The sequence below is a fragment of the Echinococcus granulosus genome (genome assembly GCF_000524195.1).
Source record: "Echinococcus granulosus chromosome Unknown EG_S00009, whole genome shotgun sequence".
NCBI lineage: Eukaryota > Metazoa > Platyhelminthes > Cestoda > Cyclophyllidea > Taeniidae > Echinococcus > Echinococcus granulosus.
Window position 1 is genome coordinate 294,329 of NW_020170389.1, and position 20,193 is coordinate 314,521.

General features: G+C 43.3%; 3 protein-coding genes across 3 annotated transcripts in view; 1 reads left to right on the top strand and 2 right to left on the bottom strand. All coding sequences in view use genetic code 11, as the record gives it.

The window, feature by feature from the left end:
- EGR_02059 (DEP domain-containing protein 5) overlaps positions 1-4,767 on the bottom strand; it is a gene marked incomplete at both ends in the record, with an annotated part of 44,452 nt that extends 39,685 nt beyond the window's left edge. Inside the window, 11 exons of the mRNA XM_024491308.1 lie at positions 1,003-1,103; positions 1,603-1,977; positions 2,028-2,222; positions 2,294-2,589; positions 2,789-2,817; positions 2,957-3,085; positions 3,153-3,214; positions 3,269-3,403; positions 3,437-3,645; positions 4,532-4,667; positions 4,698-4,767. Coding sequence (XP_024354161.1) covers positions 1,003-1,103; positions 1,603-1,977; positions 2,028-2,222; positions 2,294-2,589; positions 2,789-2,817; positions 2,957-3,085; positions 3,153-3,214; positions 3,269-3,403; positions 3,437-3,645; positions 4,532-4,667; positions 4,698-4,767 — 1,737 coding nt within the window. The remainder of the gene's footprint in view (positions 1-1,002; positions 1,104-1,602; positions 1,978-2,027; positions 2,223-2,293; positions 2,590-2,788; positions 2,818-2,956; positions 3,086-3,152; positions 3,215-3,268; positions 3,404-3,436; positions 3,646-4,531; positions 4,668-4,697) is intronic.
- Positions 4,768-10,089: 5,322 nt separating this feature from the next.
- On the top strand, positions 10,090-10,941 carry EGR_02060 (Elongation factor 1-beta; the record flags this gene model as incomplete). The annotated part of the gene is made up of 4 exons (XM_024491309.1): positions 10,090-10,169; positions 10,212-10,378; positions 10,453-10,781; positions 10,855-10,941. The coding sequence occupies 4 exons, from the start codon at positions 10,090-10,092 to the stop codon at positions 10,939-10,941; spliced, it is 663 nt and encodes a 220-aa protein (XP_024354162.1).
- A 1,441-nt stretch (positions 10,942-12,382) lies between these two features.
- Positions 12,383-20,160, bottom strand: EGR_02061 (Integrin-linked protein kinase; the record flags this gene model as incomplete). The annotated part of the gene is made up of 6 exons (XM_024491310.1): positions 12,383-12,556; positions 14,620-14,750; positions 14,827-14,977; positions 16,576-16,881; positions 18,120-18,467; positions 19,807-20,160. The coding sequence occupies 6 exons, from the start codon at positions 20,158-20,160 to the stop codon at positions 12,383-12,385; spliced, it is 1,464 nt and encodes a 487-aa protein (XP_024354163.1).
- Between the last annotated feature and the right edge of the window lie 33 nt (positions 20,161-20,193).

The window sequence follows — 20,193 nt, forward strand, 5'->3', positions numbered from 1 at the left end:
TTTGAAGTAAGCACTGACCTTGATTTCATTTCTCCAAGCTCCAAGTGACGATTGCCTCACTTCTTTGCCATTAATATTAGTGGTTCACATGATGACACGAGCAGTAGTAAAGATAGGTGGTCATTGAAAGTGAGACGATACCCTTTGTAAAAGTGAAATCCCCAAGTAACTTGTATGTGTTTGAAAAGAAATTGCGGACTGTACCGGTGATTGTTTGACGGAATAGAATATCGTAGGAAGCTTTCTGCAGTTAGCTTTTTCACGGTAAAAAATAAGCGAACCTACTTTATAAACCCGGGTGCCCAAATTGGGTGAATAGTAATCCATTCATCAAATTTAAAGCCATATTTTCCTACAGAATTGCTGCAAAGGTGTTTTTTAAAAGTTCCTCCGAAATGCTAGATGAATTTTCTTTTCAAAACTTGCAATTTGACTTTCTTAAAAGTTTTACTTATAGTGGGGTCCAGGCGTAGTGAACGAGAGTGAACAAAGCTAGAGAGTTGCCATTCCACATTTTTCAGCTGTTGTCACTAATAATTGTAGCTTTAAGAATAAGTTTGGTGTGCAGGGCCTCGCGAAAATTCCAGTTAAACGTTTTGCGGGAAGAAACCAATTTTCGGAATCATACTAAGATGAAAATTTTAGTAAAAGGAGGGCCGTCAAGTAATGCAACGAGTCGCGATTGTTGATTAACAATTTGGAAAGGTACTAAGCGCATTCCAATTCCAATTAAGCTATTTTAAATGATTTCAACATTTCTTAGGTTACCAATGGCAAATCACCAAACATTTCCATTGACATACACTGAAGTGGGCTCAAAAAATTCCCTCATTTTAGCACTACTTGCAGAAATGTGAAGATAATTCAAGGAGGAATAACAGCCAGTGGTGTCCGAGTGCATTGTGTCTAACTCTCGCCCTTTAGCATGAGCCCCTGAAGACGCCAGCGAAGCTTCCTCTATGAAAACCACATTTAATAGGGAATAATAGCAACCTTACGTACACAAGGAATTATTAGCAGGGTTGTTCCACGGGAATATGATTCTCCCATGGGTTCATTGGGAAGTGTGAAGGATTTATAGCAATTCAATCGCATAATCTGAACTACGACCAAGAGGGATGGTTCACGTAATCAGAAGAGTACAAGCGGAATAGGCTACAGGAAAGGCATTTTCGTGTTAGAATCGTCAATGCTCCGATTTACGGCACCGTTAGGTTAAGTAATAACAATGAAGCACAAAAGCGAATTTCTTAGAAATCCGCGTCAGTTTTTAATAAATATAGTGAAGAAGGTACCATTTTTATGGGGGGTTCAAAAACTTTATTATGGAGAAATGTGGCTTTGTGAAAAGGGATGAAAACCGCTTTGGATAGTGTAAAACTTCTTGAACCCTCATTGACTCCACTAATTAGTAACAGATTGATTAATTTGCACATTTTAAAGAGGATTCCCGAAAAATAATATCTGTTTAAAGTGCGACCACCCTATGATACTTCATGAGTCTTCTCGAATACACCATTCAAACAATTCTCGAGGATTTTTAAAACGTTGACAGAGGTGAGTTGAAGAAGGTATTCAGGAGTCTTGAAGAAAAGAGCTCACCTGTAGTATGAAAATGACCCCAACGCCGCTGGCTAGTCGTCTTACGGACACCGAACAGCTGTGGATGAATGCCAAAGGGAAATGTTCGGAAAACTCCCCCCACCGCCGTCTCAGTCGACGTCAGCAGTAAGGGCTTCTTGCTTGCATTCTTTGCCGACACTGGATGCGATTGACGTCTTCCCACCTCCCTATCTCCCGTCGGCTGCCACGACGACGCTGAGGCACCGGCAAGGAAGTCCACAGGCGCGGCGGCATTCTTACAGGGGCGGCTATGAACTTGAGGCTGGTAACTGCTTCCGCTCTGATAAGAATGTGTGAGGTCCTGAGGTTTTCGACGAATCAAAGCCTCTGTAACGTTCGAGTAATTTCTTTCACCTAAACGAAGTGATTAGAGAAGCATAACAAAGAAGGCATGCTAATAGTACCGAGGCCTTTCTTGGCAGCGCTAGTGCAACCACTCTCCGGTGTAGGATATCCGTAGAGTGTCAACCACGGAGGTTCATCCCGAGCCTCTGGAGAAAATTCGTCTGTCAGCAGCAGGTTTCCACCAAGCGGGCTGTGCGTCTCGCTACACATATAGCTTTGGGTTCGCGAGCGTAGATGTGCACCGACGTTCCATCCTAGCTCACAGAAGGCGACGAATTAACTACTACTTAAACAAAACCAGTACACATTAAAAAACACCAATTACCGTGTGTTGAGGAAGTGCTTCCAAAGCTGTCGAGTTCTGAAGCGCTCAGACCACCTTCCATAGGTCTGGTACTAACCATTGCGATCGATGCTAAGAGTAGCTCTTCTTCGAGAGAGATAGTGCGATGACGAGTCTTGCCAGGCATGGTTGTGGAGACCAAAGTTGTGAGCGTCCTACGCCGCAGGCGTTGAAGCTCCCGAAGGCTTTTGGCAGGCTCGAAGATGCCCTGCAAAGTGTTTTGATCATGTTCCCCTTCTCCCTCCTTTTCCAAATTCTTCCGCCAATAGCATGAGTCACTGCCAAAATTGGAAAACCCAATATCACTGCTACGTTTCTCCGGTGCAAGTATGCGACTGTTCTTTCATCTTATGGAGTAATCACAGCAACTAGAATGGTTGTTATTAATTACTAGGACCTCTATACCACACGCACAAATTCTTAAACAATTAAAACACGATTCTCGTAGCAAGAAAAAAAACTGGGGACTAAACATACCCTGATTTCTTAAATTTTCGCGCCTTCACCTAAAGTTGAAAACACAACATCTAAGGCAAGTGTGAAACGACACGAGGTGTTAATTACAAAACTAGCTATCTAATCAAACTAAGACATGTTATTATGTTGGTTCAATCAAAATAGTATTAACTGTTCCTGAAAACCTACGCTTATACGAGGTACAGTCTCTGAGTTCTTCAGAGCACAGATCTCCCGCGAAGAACGGAAAAAGCTGTGATTCATCCAATGTGGTACAATGTACACTTCGGGATTTGCCGGATTTGCGAAATCCCGACACTAAAAAGTATTAAAACACGTGATTAAAAACAGAACTAGTTTACCATTAGATGGAAGGAATATTTACCACAAATAGGGGAACAGCGTGAAGAGGCTGGTGACCCAAACAGACTAAATGGACCACTGTTCCTGTAAAAGAGGACAAATTTACGAAATTCGGCTTAAATTTGGAATTTAGCCTACCTAAATCAAGCACTCGTCGCTTAGTGAATGAGACTATATCACAATTAGCGTCGAAGACACCACAGCCCGGAGATATCACAATGCAAGCGTTGCCAGTTCGATCAAAACTTCGATCAACATTATAACACTCGTAGCCTACAAATACGATTAAAAAGGGAATGAACTCACTGGAGAGAGCCAAATTGAGCCCTTCCAAAATATTGGTCTCTCTGGCGGTCGAAAGGCGAATAGACACGTGTTTGGAATCATTGATACCGGGAAGATTTCTAAGGACATAATTCCTTATCTCCTGCTCATAGCCTTTGAAGGCTAACATGAGCTGAGAAAAGCTCTTTTTCCATTCTTCAATAGAATATCGTTCATTGTGAATAATGACCCTGGTTATAAAATAAAGAACGATGAATTCATCGAACCCAATATTGACGGATGAGGTATATTGATAGGCAGTAAACATTACTTGTAAAAGTCCACATACACTTGACCATCAGCATTTCTGGAAAATACGCTCTTCTCTGGAATTTCAACGGCTTTAAAGGATCGTTAAATACACAAAAAGGAGCCTTACAGGGAGCACTGACAAATACACGCGTTGATAGAATCAAAGTGACGTCATGAGTACAAGACATATTCTAAGACAGCAATGGATTACGGAAAAGGGAACATACAGTCCAAGATTGCAAGATAAGTTCACGCAAAAACTTAACACCCTTCTCAAAAAATAAATCACCAAATTCGTCAAAGTTCCACATTTCCTTGCTCATTTGAATGAATATATGAAAAACAGCAGACGATGAGCGATAAAAAATCTAAATTTACTTTGCTATATATGTTAAAAGAAAAACAACCTTAGTTCGCTCGGATACGTATCCACAAGAGGTAACTTCACCTTTTCGCCACAACTCGCTTATATAGCCCCTACAGAGTGAGCAAAGACGAAACACTCAACCTCATGACACCGTATTCAAGCATTGTGTTTAGGTGGACGATAGAGTCGGTCTAGCTATAGTAGTAAAAACGCATTGGGTTACCATATTGTTCGTGAATTCCATCAAATCACGACGACCGTAGTATTGGTCACGGAAGCTTATTTCAACAAAATCCAACAAAACATCCTAACATAAATCATTTAAATTGACTTAACTTACCCCTTTGAAGACCACTTTTACTGAAACAGTTTTATAGGGCTGCAATTTAATTGATTGTGCTAAAGACTGTTCAATGCTTATGGCATCTGAACAGAAGGATAAAACTCATATTCAAGACCTGCCTTTGTGCTGAAAGTCCTCTCGAAGGGATTTAACGAGAAAGAGCGTGGGATTCGGATGATCAGGATGCCGCAACTCAATTATGTCCCCAGGCAGAATGCCATGATTATCGCGGGAATCCAAGAGGACATCATCTAAGCCTCAAATTGTCTTAATCATATTACCAGAAACACGAGATTTTGTGTCAACTCGAGGGTGACACAGCAATTTTAGTTTAACTTCAGACCTAGTCATAGAGTCGCACCTAAAGTCACCTCATGCATGAAACAGTTTCATGTTCTCAATTCTCAGTCCAAGGTCAATGTGGTGAAGGTCAGTCAACTAGCCATTCAGATTAATGAATGATATAAAGCGGTGACTTACATTACTTATTAGTTGGTAAAATTAGGGTTTTTTTAATTATCCTATGAATGTTTCCGATTATCCAACTTTGAGCCTCCTTGGTAATATTTGAGTATGTCGCGTTCTTCTGTCTGGCTTGAGTGGAATACTATTCTTTCTTTCTTCCTTTTCGAGTTTAACAGATTAATCAGACAATTACCAAAATCCTTCTTTTTAAAAAATCTGTACGATGGACCAGTAAGAGGTTATACACATCCTCGTCTTCGGATGTAAACATATGAAAAGTAAGATCCGTGTGTTAATGTTAATGAATAAAGTAATATTGAGGCTAAATGACCTGTAGTTTTGATGTAAGAATTAGCACTTTTTGAGCATTCGCGAAAATTCAACTCACAACTTTCCTGAATTGAAATATTAGATTTCCTTAGAACTGAAAGTGAAGTTCTTAGCCTTACTGAGTACTCAACTTGTACATTCATCCTTATGTAGTACGATAGCGGTTTACCCCTTGGCACTGGTGAGGCGCCACTTTTGTATTCTGGACTAGTCCACTTATGCCTCGCTGGCCCTCGGGCCATGCCAGTAGCCCAAATGTCTTGTCTGTGCTGAATATATATTCTGCCCGAGTATTGTGTCTTCTTTCATCTTCAGGGAGTCTCAGGACGCTACATTGGTGGCAGCGCAAAGCCAATCCGATCTTAAAGGACATGTATCCTGATTTTCCGCTTCTGCCTGATAAGCCTTAGTGGATCGGAAGAAGCGCATATGCTACGGATGGGACAATGGCGATGACCCTAATAGAAGGGTTGAAGTTGACGTCTATCTTTGGCATCTATCCCAGCCCCGTGTTCTGCAGAAAAGCTATTAACAACTGAAGCGACGCTAGCCGTGAACCATCTGGGAGTTTCGTTACGGACTTTCCCTACTGTCCCCCATGGATCTGTATTAAAGCCCATCCTTCCTTACACAAATCTAATTTAAGGCCAGTGTTCCTACATCCATCTATGGACACGCATAATGGCCAGCGCAATTCCCCTTCCTGAATCAAGTTCCTAAACCGGATGAAACTCCAGATCCAGTTAAGCTGCCAAGAGGGATCAGTGACGTTGAGGTCAAGTATCTCCTCAGTTGCAAGCTAATTTGGTGACTGGTACGGTCGGATTGTGGGTGTTTCTTCACGGCACGGACTACGTTGTAATGGCTGGTGCGGGAGGTTGACCTGCGGGAGCACCGGGGATGACGGTCGAAAGAGGAGGGGGGCTACGTAATACGATAGTGCTTTATCTCTCGGTATTGGTGAGGCGCCAATTCTGTGCTTTGAATTAGCCCTCTTGTACCTCGCTGGGTGGGCTGGCCTTTCGGACCTTGCCAATAGCCCAGACACCTTCTCTGTGCTGAATATCTATATTCTGCCCGAGTATGGTGCCTTCTTTCGTCTTTAGGGAGTCTTGAGACGCTATACTTATGCCTGTTCATATGTCTGCAATTATTCCCTTTGTGCTATTGAAATTATTCATCTTTCTCTGTGTATCTAAGTGGTGCCCTTATTTAGATTATGGTTTGTTAATGCGCATACCATGCATAGCACCTTTTAATCTTCTTCCTTCTGTGGTGGATAGTGAGAACTGAATTGTTAAAAACACAATGTATTGTCAAGCTTGGACTACAGGGGTGACAAAAGTTTTGCAGTGAAGAAAGAATTGTACCTTCTTTGGTGATTGACGGTATTGTCTGAATCTTCAGCTTGTTGCCTAAAGGGTATGCCTAAAAACGTACTGCAGCATTTCTTTGTTTCATGTTCTGCCTTTTGAATTTCATATCAGAACTTTACGAGTGTAATATTTCCGAATGTGGTTCCTGTTATGGTCACTTTTTGTTACAAAAATATCATCCTGCCTTCATTACGCCCTTGAAATTCAAAGACTTTGCCCTACATGAAAATTGAATTTGCGAATATTTTTTGCAAGTTTGTACTTATGAGATTGGTGGAAGTAGATGAGTTTTCGCGAGCATTGAAGCCGTACCACTGTAGGTCCTTTCACGAGAACGCTACTTCAAGGGGTGAACATTGGATGTGTTTAGTTGACTGTCCTGGAGTAAAAGATAATAGAGAATGTAGCTTTTTTCGCTTTTCATTTCACGCATGTAATGACGCGTACTTAGCCTCTGCAGTTCTTTTGTGCCGTTAGCATCAGCCTTGAAATTAGGCAGAACTACTACCCCTCCTTTTATTTCAAAGTTTTGTCGCGCACTTCTCTCATTTAAATTGTTTTCCTCCAGATACTAGGGCAGACTTTCCCATAACCCTTATGACCAATGGATTCTGCAAAGTTGCAGTTTCGTCTTCGATTTGTAACAAGCGAAATTCCTTTGGACTAACTGGTAATCGTCTGAGGATGTAAGAAGCCTTAGTAGGAATTAGTATTTGCACAAACAGTCAAATCTTGTCTTAGACCACCGTGTGTGTGAGTGAGTCCGAATACCGTCGGAATAAAGATTTCAAACCCGAGGTCATTACTGCTGACAACCCGGGCGTACTTGGGGCACGACCCCATCGTAGTACTGAGGTCCTGATGGGCGTGGGTGTTCACCTTTCCCACGCATTAATATCATCTTGGATGGTCTTGACATTAAATGAATATCAGTGTATTTAAAGTGTGACTCCAAATCGTATTAGCTAATCAGGTGAGCACAAACCGCACGCAAAGGAAGCCAGTGACACTTCTAGAGCCTCGAAACAGGAATATTATTGCTGGAGTTGCAGGCACCTCCAGTAGATATGATTTCTGGCATGAATTCAATGGAAATTCCGAGTTCCCGTTGTATCCGGTGCTGCCTTCACGAGCAAACGGAGAATAAATCCACAAAAACTGCTTACTTTATCTGTTTATAACGGCGTTTGGATTGTGTAAACCATCTTTAACCGTGTTTTAGTGTACTCCAATTTGAGGACTGCTTTAAAGTGTTTAGCCTAGTGGACCACTGAGGTGAAGAGGAATGCAATTATAACATCGGGGTTTCCTCTAAGTAGGTTGTGAGACACTGCAATCTGGGAGTGTCTACCATTATAAACTTGCAGAAGGGCTGGATGATTGGTGGCACGAGTATCGGGGATAGCAGGGCTCCACATTCTTACTGCGTTTTGAGTCGAAATCGTCACGCTCTACTTACTTTTCTGCAACAATAGATAAGGAGAGCCAAAAGCAGTCACGAAACGCAACCGATGATTATCTTTACTCTCGGTGGAACCCAGCGACTGCAATGAAATTCCATCTGTCCATCCGGAATTGAAGGAGTTCATTCGATGAGCATTGTTTAAGATCAGGGGATATTCCAAATAGAGCACACTTTATTTGCTACTCACCTTTCATGGGAAACCTCATCAAAGAGACCGTGCAAGGGCTAAACAGTACACTTAATGGGAACGCCTGACTAAAGGCAAATCCCGATAAGGTACCATGATCCAAATGCCAAGTACTTATACCCTAATTGTCAATTTGTCGAAGTGGCTCATTGCTTGCTGTCTCAGAGCATTCCAGAGCTCTTATCCAATTTGTTAAAAGACTGCGATATAAGCGATCCCAGAAAGGGGCAGCTGGTGGGAACTTGATGCGTTCTTATGGGCGCATAAAATGCTATTCCCCACTGTTCAAGCATTGAAGAGGGTACACATCCCTTCGACTTCTCTCAAGGAGAAATGTACAATTGTGATTAGGCTGTGGGAAAGCGTGAGGGCCCATTGTTACCCTATCGACAACCTTACTCTACGCTTATAACAGTGTGACTCCTAAGGCAGCTTTATCGACATGAAACTCGTCTTACGTTGGTAAAAGGAGCACAAAGGCGCTGATAGGGGCGTTCAGGTTTTAACAGTATCACTGTTGCCAAACCAGTAGCAGGAGGGAGAACAAGTAGATCTTGTGAGTAAGCAAAGGCATGTTTAGGTTTTGGATCAAACAAAAAAAACTATCCAAATGCTTGTGGTCTACCAGCTGACATTAGCATTTTGGTTCGCCTGAAATGCGATAGTGATTCCTTCCCGATGGCATGGAACCACATGTCGTTGACCTTAGCTACTGTGCTGTCCTTGTCAAATCCTCGCGCTTATTCACAGTAAAATTTCCCCCACTCTCCGCAAAATTTCCCGATCGTGATACATGGACGAAGTCCATGCCTGAATTAGATGACCATCCATCCTTCGACTTTTGCTGGTGGTAATTAGCTGAAGGCGCATTTCACTATGATCTGGAGGCTTCTGACGCAGTCCTCACCTTTGTCACCTGTCATTCGGTCCTAAACAAAGATCAAGGATTCCGCTGTTTACTTTATAAATTATCTTTGGGACACAAACAACCTCACGAAAAAACTGCATCCAAAACGAGTAATTGTGTCGTTAATTGATAGTGCTTCTAAACTGCAGTCTTAATGCTTTCTCATCAGTTTGAAATAGCTTAAATAACCTGATTTTTATCAATTATGTGATTTGAAGGAAAAATTAAAAACCACTCTTCTAATGGATACTTCCAATTCACCTTCATCGGAGTTCAATTTACATTTTGCCAGTAGGCACTAAATGGTACAGCCTATTAACCAATCCTCAGTTAGGTTTTGTCAAAAATAGGCGTAGTACATATTTGCTTGAACGTACATTTCATTTGAGAAGCTTTCAGTGAACACGATTCTCGAAAAGGATCGGCCGTCGGGAACACTGGTGTTGTGAACGTGAACACTCGAGACCTTACTCCTCGCTCTAAATATTATTAATAAGAGCGTCCTCACTCAGTCATTCTGTTCGTTCAAAGGCTTTAAAGGCCAAGGGAGAAGGGACGAGGTATAAATCTTTGACATGGAATACGGAACATACCACATTTCGACGTCCTTTTCCAAATTGACAGATGTGCTGTTCCAAGAGTGATTTAATACTTTCTCTAAATCATATATGAGCTGCCAACTATTATTTGCACATATTAACATAATATCGAATTAATTCGCTTTAATGAACATGCGCTTTAGGTCTGTGCAAATGAGGCGCGAATTAGTATCCACGAATAAAGCGTTCGAATTGTATTTTTCAGATATTTTTGTAAATTGTATTACATATTTCTAGTTTAAATTTTATATCCGCTGGAGGAGTACTAAAAGGACTGTAAACAGCCTCCTATCCGTCGTGGCGCGCATTTTTGTACTCGCAGCATCCACGCTTTTCCTCCGGTAATGGTTTTCGGCGATCTCAAGCGATCAGAGGGTTTGGAATGCCTCAATGCGTTTCTTCTTACTAGAAGTTATATTGAAGGGTTATTTGCGATCATCTTTGTGATCTATTGCATTGACTTTAGGTTCCAGCCATCAAAAGCAGACGCCGTTGTTTTTGATGCAGTTGCAGATGCCCCTGATGCCAAGTACTTAAACGTTCTTCGTTGGTACAATCACATTAATTCATTTGGAGACGAGCGTAAAAGGTTTCCAGGGGAGGCTAAAGATGTGAATTCTTACGGTCCCCTCGGTAGGTGACGTGTCCTTCTTAATGGTGACCTTATTAGGCCTTGGATTTTGCGTTGACACTTGTTGCTTTTGTAGAAGTACCTACTTCTGCAACGAATGGGGAGAAGGATGAGGACAGTGATGATCTTTTTGCATCTGATGATGACGAGGAGGTGGAAAAGCGTCATGCCGAATGCATTGCCGCCTACAACGCCAAGAAGGCTGCGAAAGCTGATAAACCCATTGCCAAGTCTATGATTATTCTCGATGTGAAGCCTTGGGATGACGAGACCGACATGCTTGCTCTAGAAGCAGCCGTCCGCAGCATCCAAGCTGACGGTCTTCTCTGGGGAACATCAAAATTGGTCCCACTTGTGCAAAATCTCAAGAAACTTCAAATCACTTGCGTTGTTGAGGATGATAAGGTTGGATTTTTACGAGTTCATCGGCTTTTTCTGGCTATTTTGACAATTATATTGCCACATTCCTGTTTCATAGGTTGGAACCGATTTCCTTGAAGAAGAGATTTCGAAGTTCGAAGACTACGTTCAGTCTGTTGATATCGCTGCCTTTAACAAATTGTAATGTACTTTGAATACAATTCTAAGTGGGTGGCTCCATGGAGAGCTTTTTTGGTGTTCTCTTTTCTGTTTTACTTCACTCGATCTATTGCGTTTTCATGTACAACATTCCTGATCGGGTGTTCATGGAATGTTTTAGCGTGGTCCATTCCTTGCATTTTAACGGATTTGCTATCCTGTGTGACAATTTCTCCGTATGTTGGTGAATGAAAGACAAGGGACTTTTACGAACTAGGTTTATCTGTCCGTTAAAGGCCGGCCATGTTTTGTGTTGAATAGTGTTGTTTTGAGGCTTCACTGTTTTTGATCACTCGACTGGTTATTTATCGCTCCTCAAGATGTGTTATTCCCCCCAAAAGTATATTTCTTTTTATAAGAGTTGGTTGCCTTGCTTTATGCGTACCAAGGGGTGTTCAACCGCGTTGTGTCTAGTTTGATTAACTCCCCTTGTCATTTGGATAAATTCTGCTTTGCTCATTAACGTGAAGGGGTGTGTTCTTGCCTTGCTTTTAAAGCTAAACAGGTGCTTTGGGCCTAGGTATCTGTGCGACAGCGGTGCATTTGCCATGTTTTTAGGTGATTTAAGAAACAGCTGGCGTATGTGTGCCAAAGTTGTTGCTGTTTGGCTGATGGAGTCGTACATTTGCGTGTCATACACAGGTTGCCACCTTCAGGGACCAGCTCCACGTTATTCCTGCTTTTGAGTGAAATAGTTCCGGCATTTGTTTCACGTGTAGATTCATTTTTGAGTTTTCTCAGGCATTAACCGGACGCGCGTCACGCCTACTAGACAAAAAAACTCCCAAATATTGTCAAGAGATGAGATTGGGGTGGCGCAATCCGCTTCATCTAGCTCTTTCAAAGAATGGCTTCAACATCGCCATAGATTTAAGTTTTACTCCCGCTGCGATTGCGGCACCCGGGTATTCTGTGTTCACGATTGGGCTACTTGTAACTTCCTAAGAAACGAGAACGCGTCATTTTGCATGGGAATCCACATACTCGGTGGATACGACAATGACAACCAAAAGCCACACCTAAGCTGTCTGAACTGCACAATCGAATGCAAACAGATGGGGGTGGAGGGCCGACACCAGAGGTGGGCGGTGGACGTTGTCATTTTACATACTAGATGAGAGTTTATGAAAGACGGTTCGAAAATCCACTAATAATTGTGCGAGTCGGGCACAGCCACTCTGCTTAGCTCAAAACGGGCAAGAACGAGTTAATTTCGACAAAAAGTCGCAGTATCGTATTGAGTTAGTAAGAAATTTGAAATATCCTAGACAGATGCAACCAAAAGTAACGGAAGAGGGGCGAGGATAGTGTTAAGATAATCGAGTGAAAGCAGAAGCAAAGGAGAGGACAACACAGGAGCCAAAAGCTGTTGGTCGTGATTGTTGCATTGATGCAGGCATTGTCATGAGAGGGAGGGAGGAGGTGAGTCAATGCGTTGGTGTGGATTGTCCGGCCCTTTCGCGCATTTTATCGAGTAGTGGGAGAAGCATGTCAAAGCGCGGTCGCTTGCCCGGATCCTCGTTCATGCAGAGATCTAACAAGCGCACCATTCGCACGTCCATGCTTGCCAAGCGTGGCAGTCTCAGACTCTCCGTCGCCACCTAAAATTTGTGGCCAGTATTACATTAATGTTCATCAGTCATGCATACAATTCCCGTAAAGTATTTGCAAAGGGGTCTAAATCTAAGGTTTGCGTACCTCATGTACAAAAAGCGTCCAAATCAAATCAGGAATTATAAATGGACACCTACCCACCTTCCGTGATGGTACCGAGTTCTACAGTCGACTCCTAAAAGCCCAAACACGTGTCATGCCTGCAGCACTCCACTCCACTCCACACGGCTATACCTCAGTCCAATCCAATCCAGCCCAGTCTGGACAACCCTCATCACTATGGCCACCAGGCAACAGTCCCAGCGGCTGCGTCCATGCAATAACCACACAGGATCATCCAATAAGGATCTTCCCAACGAGAACCAAGGTGTCGAGCCCCATACATAGAGGACCTTAAGCATACCACAATACGGCATGATACAACACGACACAAAACTACGCGGGTCGCACGTCACTTTGATGGGATCCTCACCAACTCTGTGGTAAGGAATTTTTGCAGTGTATGTGTTCCAAAACGGTCAGCCATTAACTTTCTTGACTGTAGCGATTCCACCCCAAACTTACACCCCACAGCACAGCAATCATTCGACGTGAGCGTGGAACGCCTGCCTAATCCTGAATCCCTGGTTAATCGACAAACAATCAACTTGCGAAATTGTGCAAGGGATGAATCTTTCCAATGACAACGGCAAACACAAAACAATCTTTAGGTGAACGAACAGCTGGGCTTTCCTAGAGTTCCAACGTACAGTTGGTGCTGTCAATGATGAAATGAAGTAAATGACCCCAGAATGCTCCAGGCATGTCAACAACTTTTCCGTGTCAAAGCTGCCTCTCATTTATTATTTAAATACGGGAGAGAAAAAAATTCCTTGCTCATTGACTTCTGTTAAGAGAACCCTGATTTGACCTGAACTTTCCCCCTCCATGTGCTTGGAACTCGAGACAACAAGGCCGTTCCTTGGGTCGAGGCGTGCGTATTCAACGAATCCCTCTTATTTTACGAAATACTGCCTAATTGTCTCGTGTTCTCAGTTTAGCAGTTAGTACCATCTTTTGATGCATTTCCACTGTCTTATATACAACCCCCTTGATACAATAAATGGATTAAACAAACATCCATTACCTCCGTGGAATTTGAAAGCCGCATCAGCCAATTATCGCCCGTTCGCTCACTGGCTATCCTTCCCGTTTCCTCTGGTGATGCATTTCGAACGTGCATGGGTCGCCTTAACCCATATCAATTCAAATTCGAAGCAACACCTTTATCTGTTCACACAAGGTGCCTAGTTTTAGTGTCAGTGTCGCTGATGGGTGGTTCATCTTGATCGTTGTTATTTGTTTCCCAGTACATTGAAGGTGTGTCACCGTCACCGTGTTAAACGCATGTGAGTCCTAAACACCATTTGAATTTTTGCATTTTAAGAGCAGGTAGCAATTGAGATTTGCAGCAGCGCAGACGACCGTAAGTACTAAACACACAAATGTAACACCTTGGTAGGAAAGCCTGAACAAAAAGTTCTCAATTACTGCATATTGTTTCAGTATTTGTCATTATTGAAGGTAAAGATGAGCTTAATAACCCTAATAAAGGGGGTGACAAGGTGAGAGAAGGACTTATGCCTATAAACACAGAGATGTGTAAGGGTAATGATCTCGCGGATAATTGCATCAGAAAAGCTAACAGTTGGAAGACCTTTTTACCATTTCACGTGCTTTCAGCCCGTCCAACTTAACCTCGTTTTTGGGCTTAAAAGCGTCATGACCAACGCGGACAATGTGTCTGGTTCTTTGATTGCATCTCCTCCAGTCAGTTGACTCCTTCAGATATCCATGTTACCGAGATATAGCACACTTGTGGAACTCATACTCTGGAACATCAACACAATTTCTGACTTCCATCCAGAGAATGGAACAACTGATGACGGAAGGGTGTGGATATCCCATCTGGTCCAATTAAAAACACATGTGTTCAATCGTAGTCCTAATCAGAGTGATTAATGAACAGAGCGAGGCAATTTTACGTCAAATATAAGCATAAAACACTGACCTGCATTCCAATGACCATGGGATCGAGTCCTTCAAACGGCTCCATACGAGTGATCAACTCCCACAAAATCACTCCAAAACTCCACATATCCGAGGCCTGCAGGTTAATATCCTGTGGCTTCTTCTGGAGAGCTACAACACCAGCAAGAGAATGAAAGGCATGAGATATTTGAAATAAAGCACTTTCAACCACAAGTAACAAACGCACCTTCAGGAGACATCCAAGCGGGGTTATACTCCCTGAACTTCTCATGGAAGGAAAATTTGTAGTCCGCCATGTCTAGACGCGCAGTCAGCATCTCGTCCTCGGGCATGTCCTCCTCCACAGGGCTGCCGATCTTGGCCACATCCTCGTCAACCTAGCAGGAGGAATCGAAGGCGATTAAGCCTATACAGTGGGTTTGAATCTATTTTAGGTATATTTTTGATTGAGTATGCCTTTTGAGTCTCCCACACTCAGGTAGCTGAACTGGTGGCAAAGCTATTCTACTTGTCTCAGCTATTCCGTAGGCTAACGATTCCAAAACCATATCACTCACGATCGCCGAATGGACAATTCTAGCGCCACATTGACGACTAGATACCACACCAAAACACCACAGAAGTATGACATCTACCGTGAATGGTTGAATTTGCAGAAACTCGCAATAAAAAAATCACCACAATAATGCCGTGTTTGGGCAAATGAACTAACTTTGAAGTCTGAGTAAGACCCAGCGATGCAATAAAACAGTTTAGAGCGAATCGAAATCGCCCGCAAAACTGCTTAGAGTATTAATAAGAAAATAGTTAAGCATAAGCAGCTTGGAAAAACCAAATATGTGATGAATGCGTCTTCTGCATGACGATAGTTCCAAGTATGCAGGCCTTATAATACATTCAGTTGTACTCCGGGCGAAACACTGAGACATCATAAGTGGATGAAAACTGGGCCCTCCAATTAGAAACACGATGAAAAGTGGACAAAATCTACCTTTATTTCCAGAACAACTAAGTCCCAGGATTGGTGGCGGGAAGTCATAGAAAAAAGTTCAACAATCAAATGTGGGTAGGCATGGGGCTAGACGATAGTACACACCAATATTGCTTAGTTGTCTACAGATTCACTTCTAGCTCTAGGAAATAAAATAGGTGGACGAGTACATTGGACCACTAGAGCAGACAGTTGAAACCTGGGAGGTGTCTCAGGCTGGACTGACGCACAGCGATGGAAAGATAGAAGGTATTCTTGCATTTCTAATCGGAATGACCGATAAAACAGAGCGATATGAAAAAGTTTTTTGTAACAATTCGTCCGTGCTGGTGATGCACACTCGGCGTGTGAGTGCGGCTCGACGATATTGTTGAATGCCCTCCCATAGATTCTGTTACACACCAGCTTGAGGCAGAGCCAATGCATGCTCCCATCAGTTGAATTAAGTTTGTTTGACTGCAGAGGCATACTTTCTCACAGAGCGCAAATGTACAACTAATTGGAAGGTAAACTATTCTAGTACAGCCATTTTATGAGGACTTCACACCAAGCCATGAAATTTCAGCCTAATTTCGACTCGTTAGCGAAAAAAAACTAGGGAAATTGTGAATGAATACCAGTACGATTCGGCCACAAGAAAAAAGGGTGAAGAACCTGGCAATGACGCCGGGTAGCAATAGCAGAACCCGCAACAATGGAGTGCTTAGATTTGATTAGCTACTCAAGAGAACAAGCTGAGATTCTAGTCGAACGTTCTATTCCTGAACACCCAAAAGGACTGTCACAATACCCATGCACAATCAAATATATCCTGTTTAAATTAGATTAAAAGTAAAAAGCCTCCTCATGCTACCATAGATAGAATTATATAATTGTGGAATGAGATGGGTGGATAGATGAATGCGGGATAAATTCTCAGTTTGCCTTCTGCAAAGTCCACTCCAACTGTGCTTAATCCCGCTTAGAATCGCAATGACGACTTACAAGGACGTGTCGCGAGTTGAGTCTAAAGTTTGGCACCTTGAGCTCGGGAGAGTGGAGGAATTCCATGCCCCTGGCAATGTCCAAGGCGAAGCGGAGAGCCTGGCGCAAAGAGATAACCGGTGGTGCCTGCTGTTGTTGCTGCTGTGATTTCGGTGAGGGATGTAGAAGGCCGTAGAGCGAACCAAAGGGCATGAACTCGCTGATAAGACAGAGGCGTGGTGTGGCGTTGAAAATCGCCAGCACGGGCAGGATGTTAGGGTGGTTAAAAATGCGCAAGCGCGGGAACTCCTCCTTGAAGTCACGCGCCTGTTAATAAAATATTTCCGTGGATAAGACGGTAGATCACATGAACAGAGTCAATATACACAAAAAGTGTTGCCTTGTTGAATTTCTAATGTGTAAATCGGTGAGGGAATAGGGAAATTACACGCAGCTAGTTGCAATCAAAGTGCATGAGGAAAAAAGCTAGTGAAAGATCGGATTTAAAATTACAAACTTGTAGTTTAAGACAACTTCCCACTTCCCATACTTTTATTACAGTAGAAACAAGAGGTACATTAAAGAAGCTTCCATAGCCTTAATTGTTGCACTAGAAAGGGAGTGTTTTGGGACTGTTTCTTTCAAAAACACCGACTCCCCTTGCAGTATAAGTAAGCTATCACCCCGGAATGGGGATGAGGACCAAACATGGGATTGAATTACATTAAATATGGTTAAACAGCGTTCTATTATATTCTCCTTCCGTTGGCGTGGTGATAACTTCCCCTCTCGTATGGTCATCGAAAATAACTGCCCCAATGCAACGGAGGCAGAGCACTCGGAACGCCCAGTTAAAAGTTCCCATCAAAGCTACCAAAAGATTAACTCTGGAACCGTTTCTTTAAAATGGACCATCTGTTGCAGACATCAGTGAGGAAACTTCGTGGTGACGATAAATTCATCCATGCCCTGGTCCACGAAAGGTTGGCGTGCAGGAAATTGCATCAAAGAAATGTGAACTTAAAAAATCCCTTACAAGCACCTCAAAGTCAGTCTTATGAAACCAGCTAACTTTTCTATTTTACCATTACCCGTAATCCGGTTGGAACTATGACTGGTGAGCCACATGAGGGCTCAAAAAGTGACTAGTCAGAGTGGTCAAAATGTCTTGAGAAGTACGTCTAAAACATACCAAATTCCCTGAACTTTGGGCTGAACGTATAAAAAAGACCGTTTTGAACAGATACAGAGTGCATAGCTTGTCACTCCAATTGTTACCATTAGTAATGGGAAAATTACTTGGGAAATTGTTGATAGCCACATTCTGATTTGAAGCTAACACTGACTTTTACCTCATATTACAAACGTGTTTCGAGGGCTTTTATCTTTACTTCGTTCAGTCGCAAGACGATGCGGGTAGCAGTGTTTCTCACAGGAAAAAAGCACCAGTTCCATAATCATGAACTGGTTTGGTTTATGAACTAAACTATATGAACACACAGGCTAGGCGGGTAAGTGTTTCAAAATCTCCTCTCCATTTAAAGTAACTCACAGAAGCCACCTACCTGCCTGTCAGTGTAATGTCTCAGCTTCAGCATCTTCACAACAACTTCCTTATTCCGGAAGAAACCACGCAGAACCTCCGCTCCATGACCATCTGCAAGCGCACCAGAGAGTTCAACATCCCGCGGGTCCCAGGCATCCCCATCCAACTTATAGACGGTCGCATCCCTCGCTCGGGTCTTCGTTCCGATCCAACTCTGATCTCGGAAGGGTCGCCGACGCGTCAAATCAGCCCCGTAGCTCTGTGCCATCGGTGCTAGCATCGCTGCTGCACGCGGACGCGCAATTTCCAATGGTGTGTAGCCATACTTGTTCTCCTGCATCAGGCTTGCTCCAAACTTTATCAACAGCTGTAAAAAAAGGTGTATTTAACTACGCAAGGCCTAATAATCCCTCCGGCACGCTGATGATGAGGCATCCTACAGGGAGTGGATACTAAACCCAAACAGCCAAGGAAGATACCGTCCGTAGATGGCTCAAATCTGTGAGAATGTGACACGGAAAGTTTAACCTTTGGCAAGACTCCAATTCCCATTTCCGCACAATAACCAAGTCCCCAAACGAAACGATTTATGCTAATCTGAGGACATAATACTTTTCTTCCTTGTGTTTTTCTCTCCCAAATGTTACCACGAAGCGAATGGCCTTCGAAGTAGGCTTACAGCAAAATGTGACTCGGCTTTGAGTACTAACTCTCAAATTAATCCTTCTGTGATCAGCTTCACCTATAGAACAAGCAATATTCAGAAATCTGTTCCAGCTATTCAGCACGTACTATCACCAATGGAATGGGCGTATTGCGGTATGGCCTTTGTTCCTATTTTACGGATGACAACAGTTCAAAGGAAGACTCGTCATGGATGGAGCACAAAAGCAATCACGGGGATCAGAGAGGACGACGCTCAAAAGAAGAAACCTATTTAATAGAACAAATTCGTCTAAATGTATATTCAACTACCCAAGCTCCTCAGCCTTCTCAAATTCTCCCACTATCCTGTCTATAGATTTCAAGCCCTTCTGTATCCATAAAATAGACCATTCTGCAATTGCAAGTCCATTACAGACCCAGGGATTACTAGGAAGGCATTACAATACAGATAAATGCATGTAGCTTGACTAGCCTTAACCAGACACACAAAGTAAAAAGAACTATCGCATCGGATAGGGACATAGAGTCCTATATTTACCCGTCAAAACACACGCCTTCATGGTGGCACTACACTCAGTAGCCGACTAGGAATCGGCAAATATGGCACATCACTTCTCCCAAAAGCCCAAACACGTCGTACCTGCACCAGCCCGCGTCACTCCACACGGCTATACCTCAATCCAATCCAACCCAGCCCAGTCCGGGCAACCCTCATCACTATGGGCACCGGAAAATAATCCCAGTGACCGCATCCATGCAGCGGCCACATAGGATCATTCGACAAGTTTCTTCACACCAAGAACTAAGGCGTCAGGCCTCAATCTCCCCATAGCTCCTTTCTTTAGAGGACTTCAAGCACACGCACAGATGAGGAATGGAGATAGGCTGTTCTAGGATAACCAAGCCGTACTGGCAAATTTTTCTATTCTGAAGCCTTACAGGTATCAGCTAGTTAGAATTCGTGTCAAGAAATCCCGTTTTACGCCTTAAAATTAGAGGTTTTAAAACCTCAAAAGTGCCGGCTTGACGCGGGATCTAACCTCAGCAATTTCATGGTGATTCCAGAAGCATGCATAATGCAAGGCCGTGTTCCCGTGCTCATTGGACGCGTCGACAGCGAGACGAAAATTATTGAGGAGGAAGTAGACGATGTCGTAGTGGCCGTGCGCGGCAGCGAGGTGGAGGGCGGTGTCGTCACCCAGATTAGTGGCGTTAACGCGGGCCCCGCGGGAGATAAGAAGCTCTACAATTGCCCTACGACCCTCTCGCGCCGCCCAATGGAGCAAGGAGAAGCGGTGCTCGTCACCCTGGTTCACGTCATTCTCAGTCATATCCAGCCACAGGCGTGTCTCCGCCAGGTTGCCCTCCCGCACATGCCCTATTATAGCCTCCATTGCTAAAAGGAATGAAGCTGAGCACACAATCAA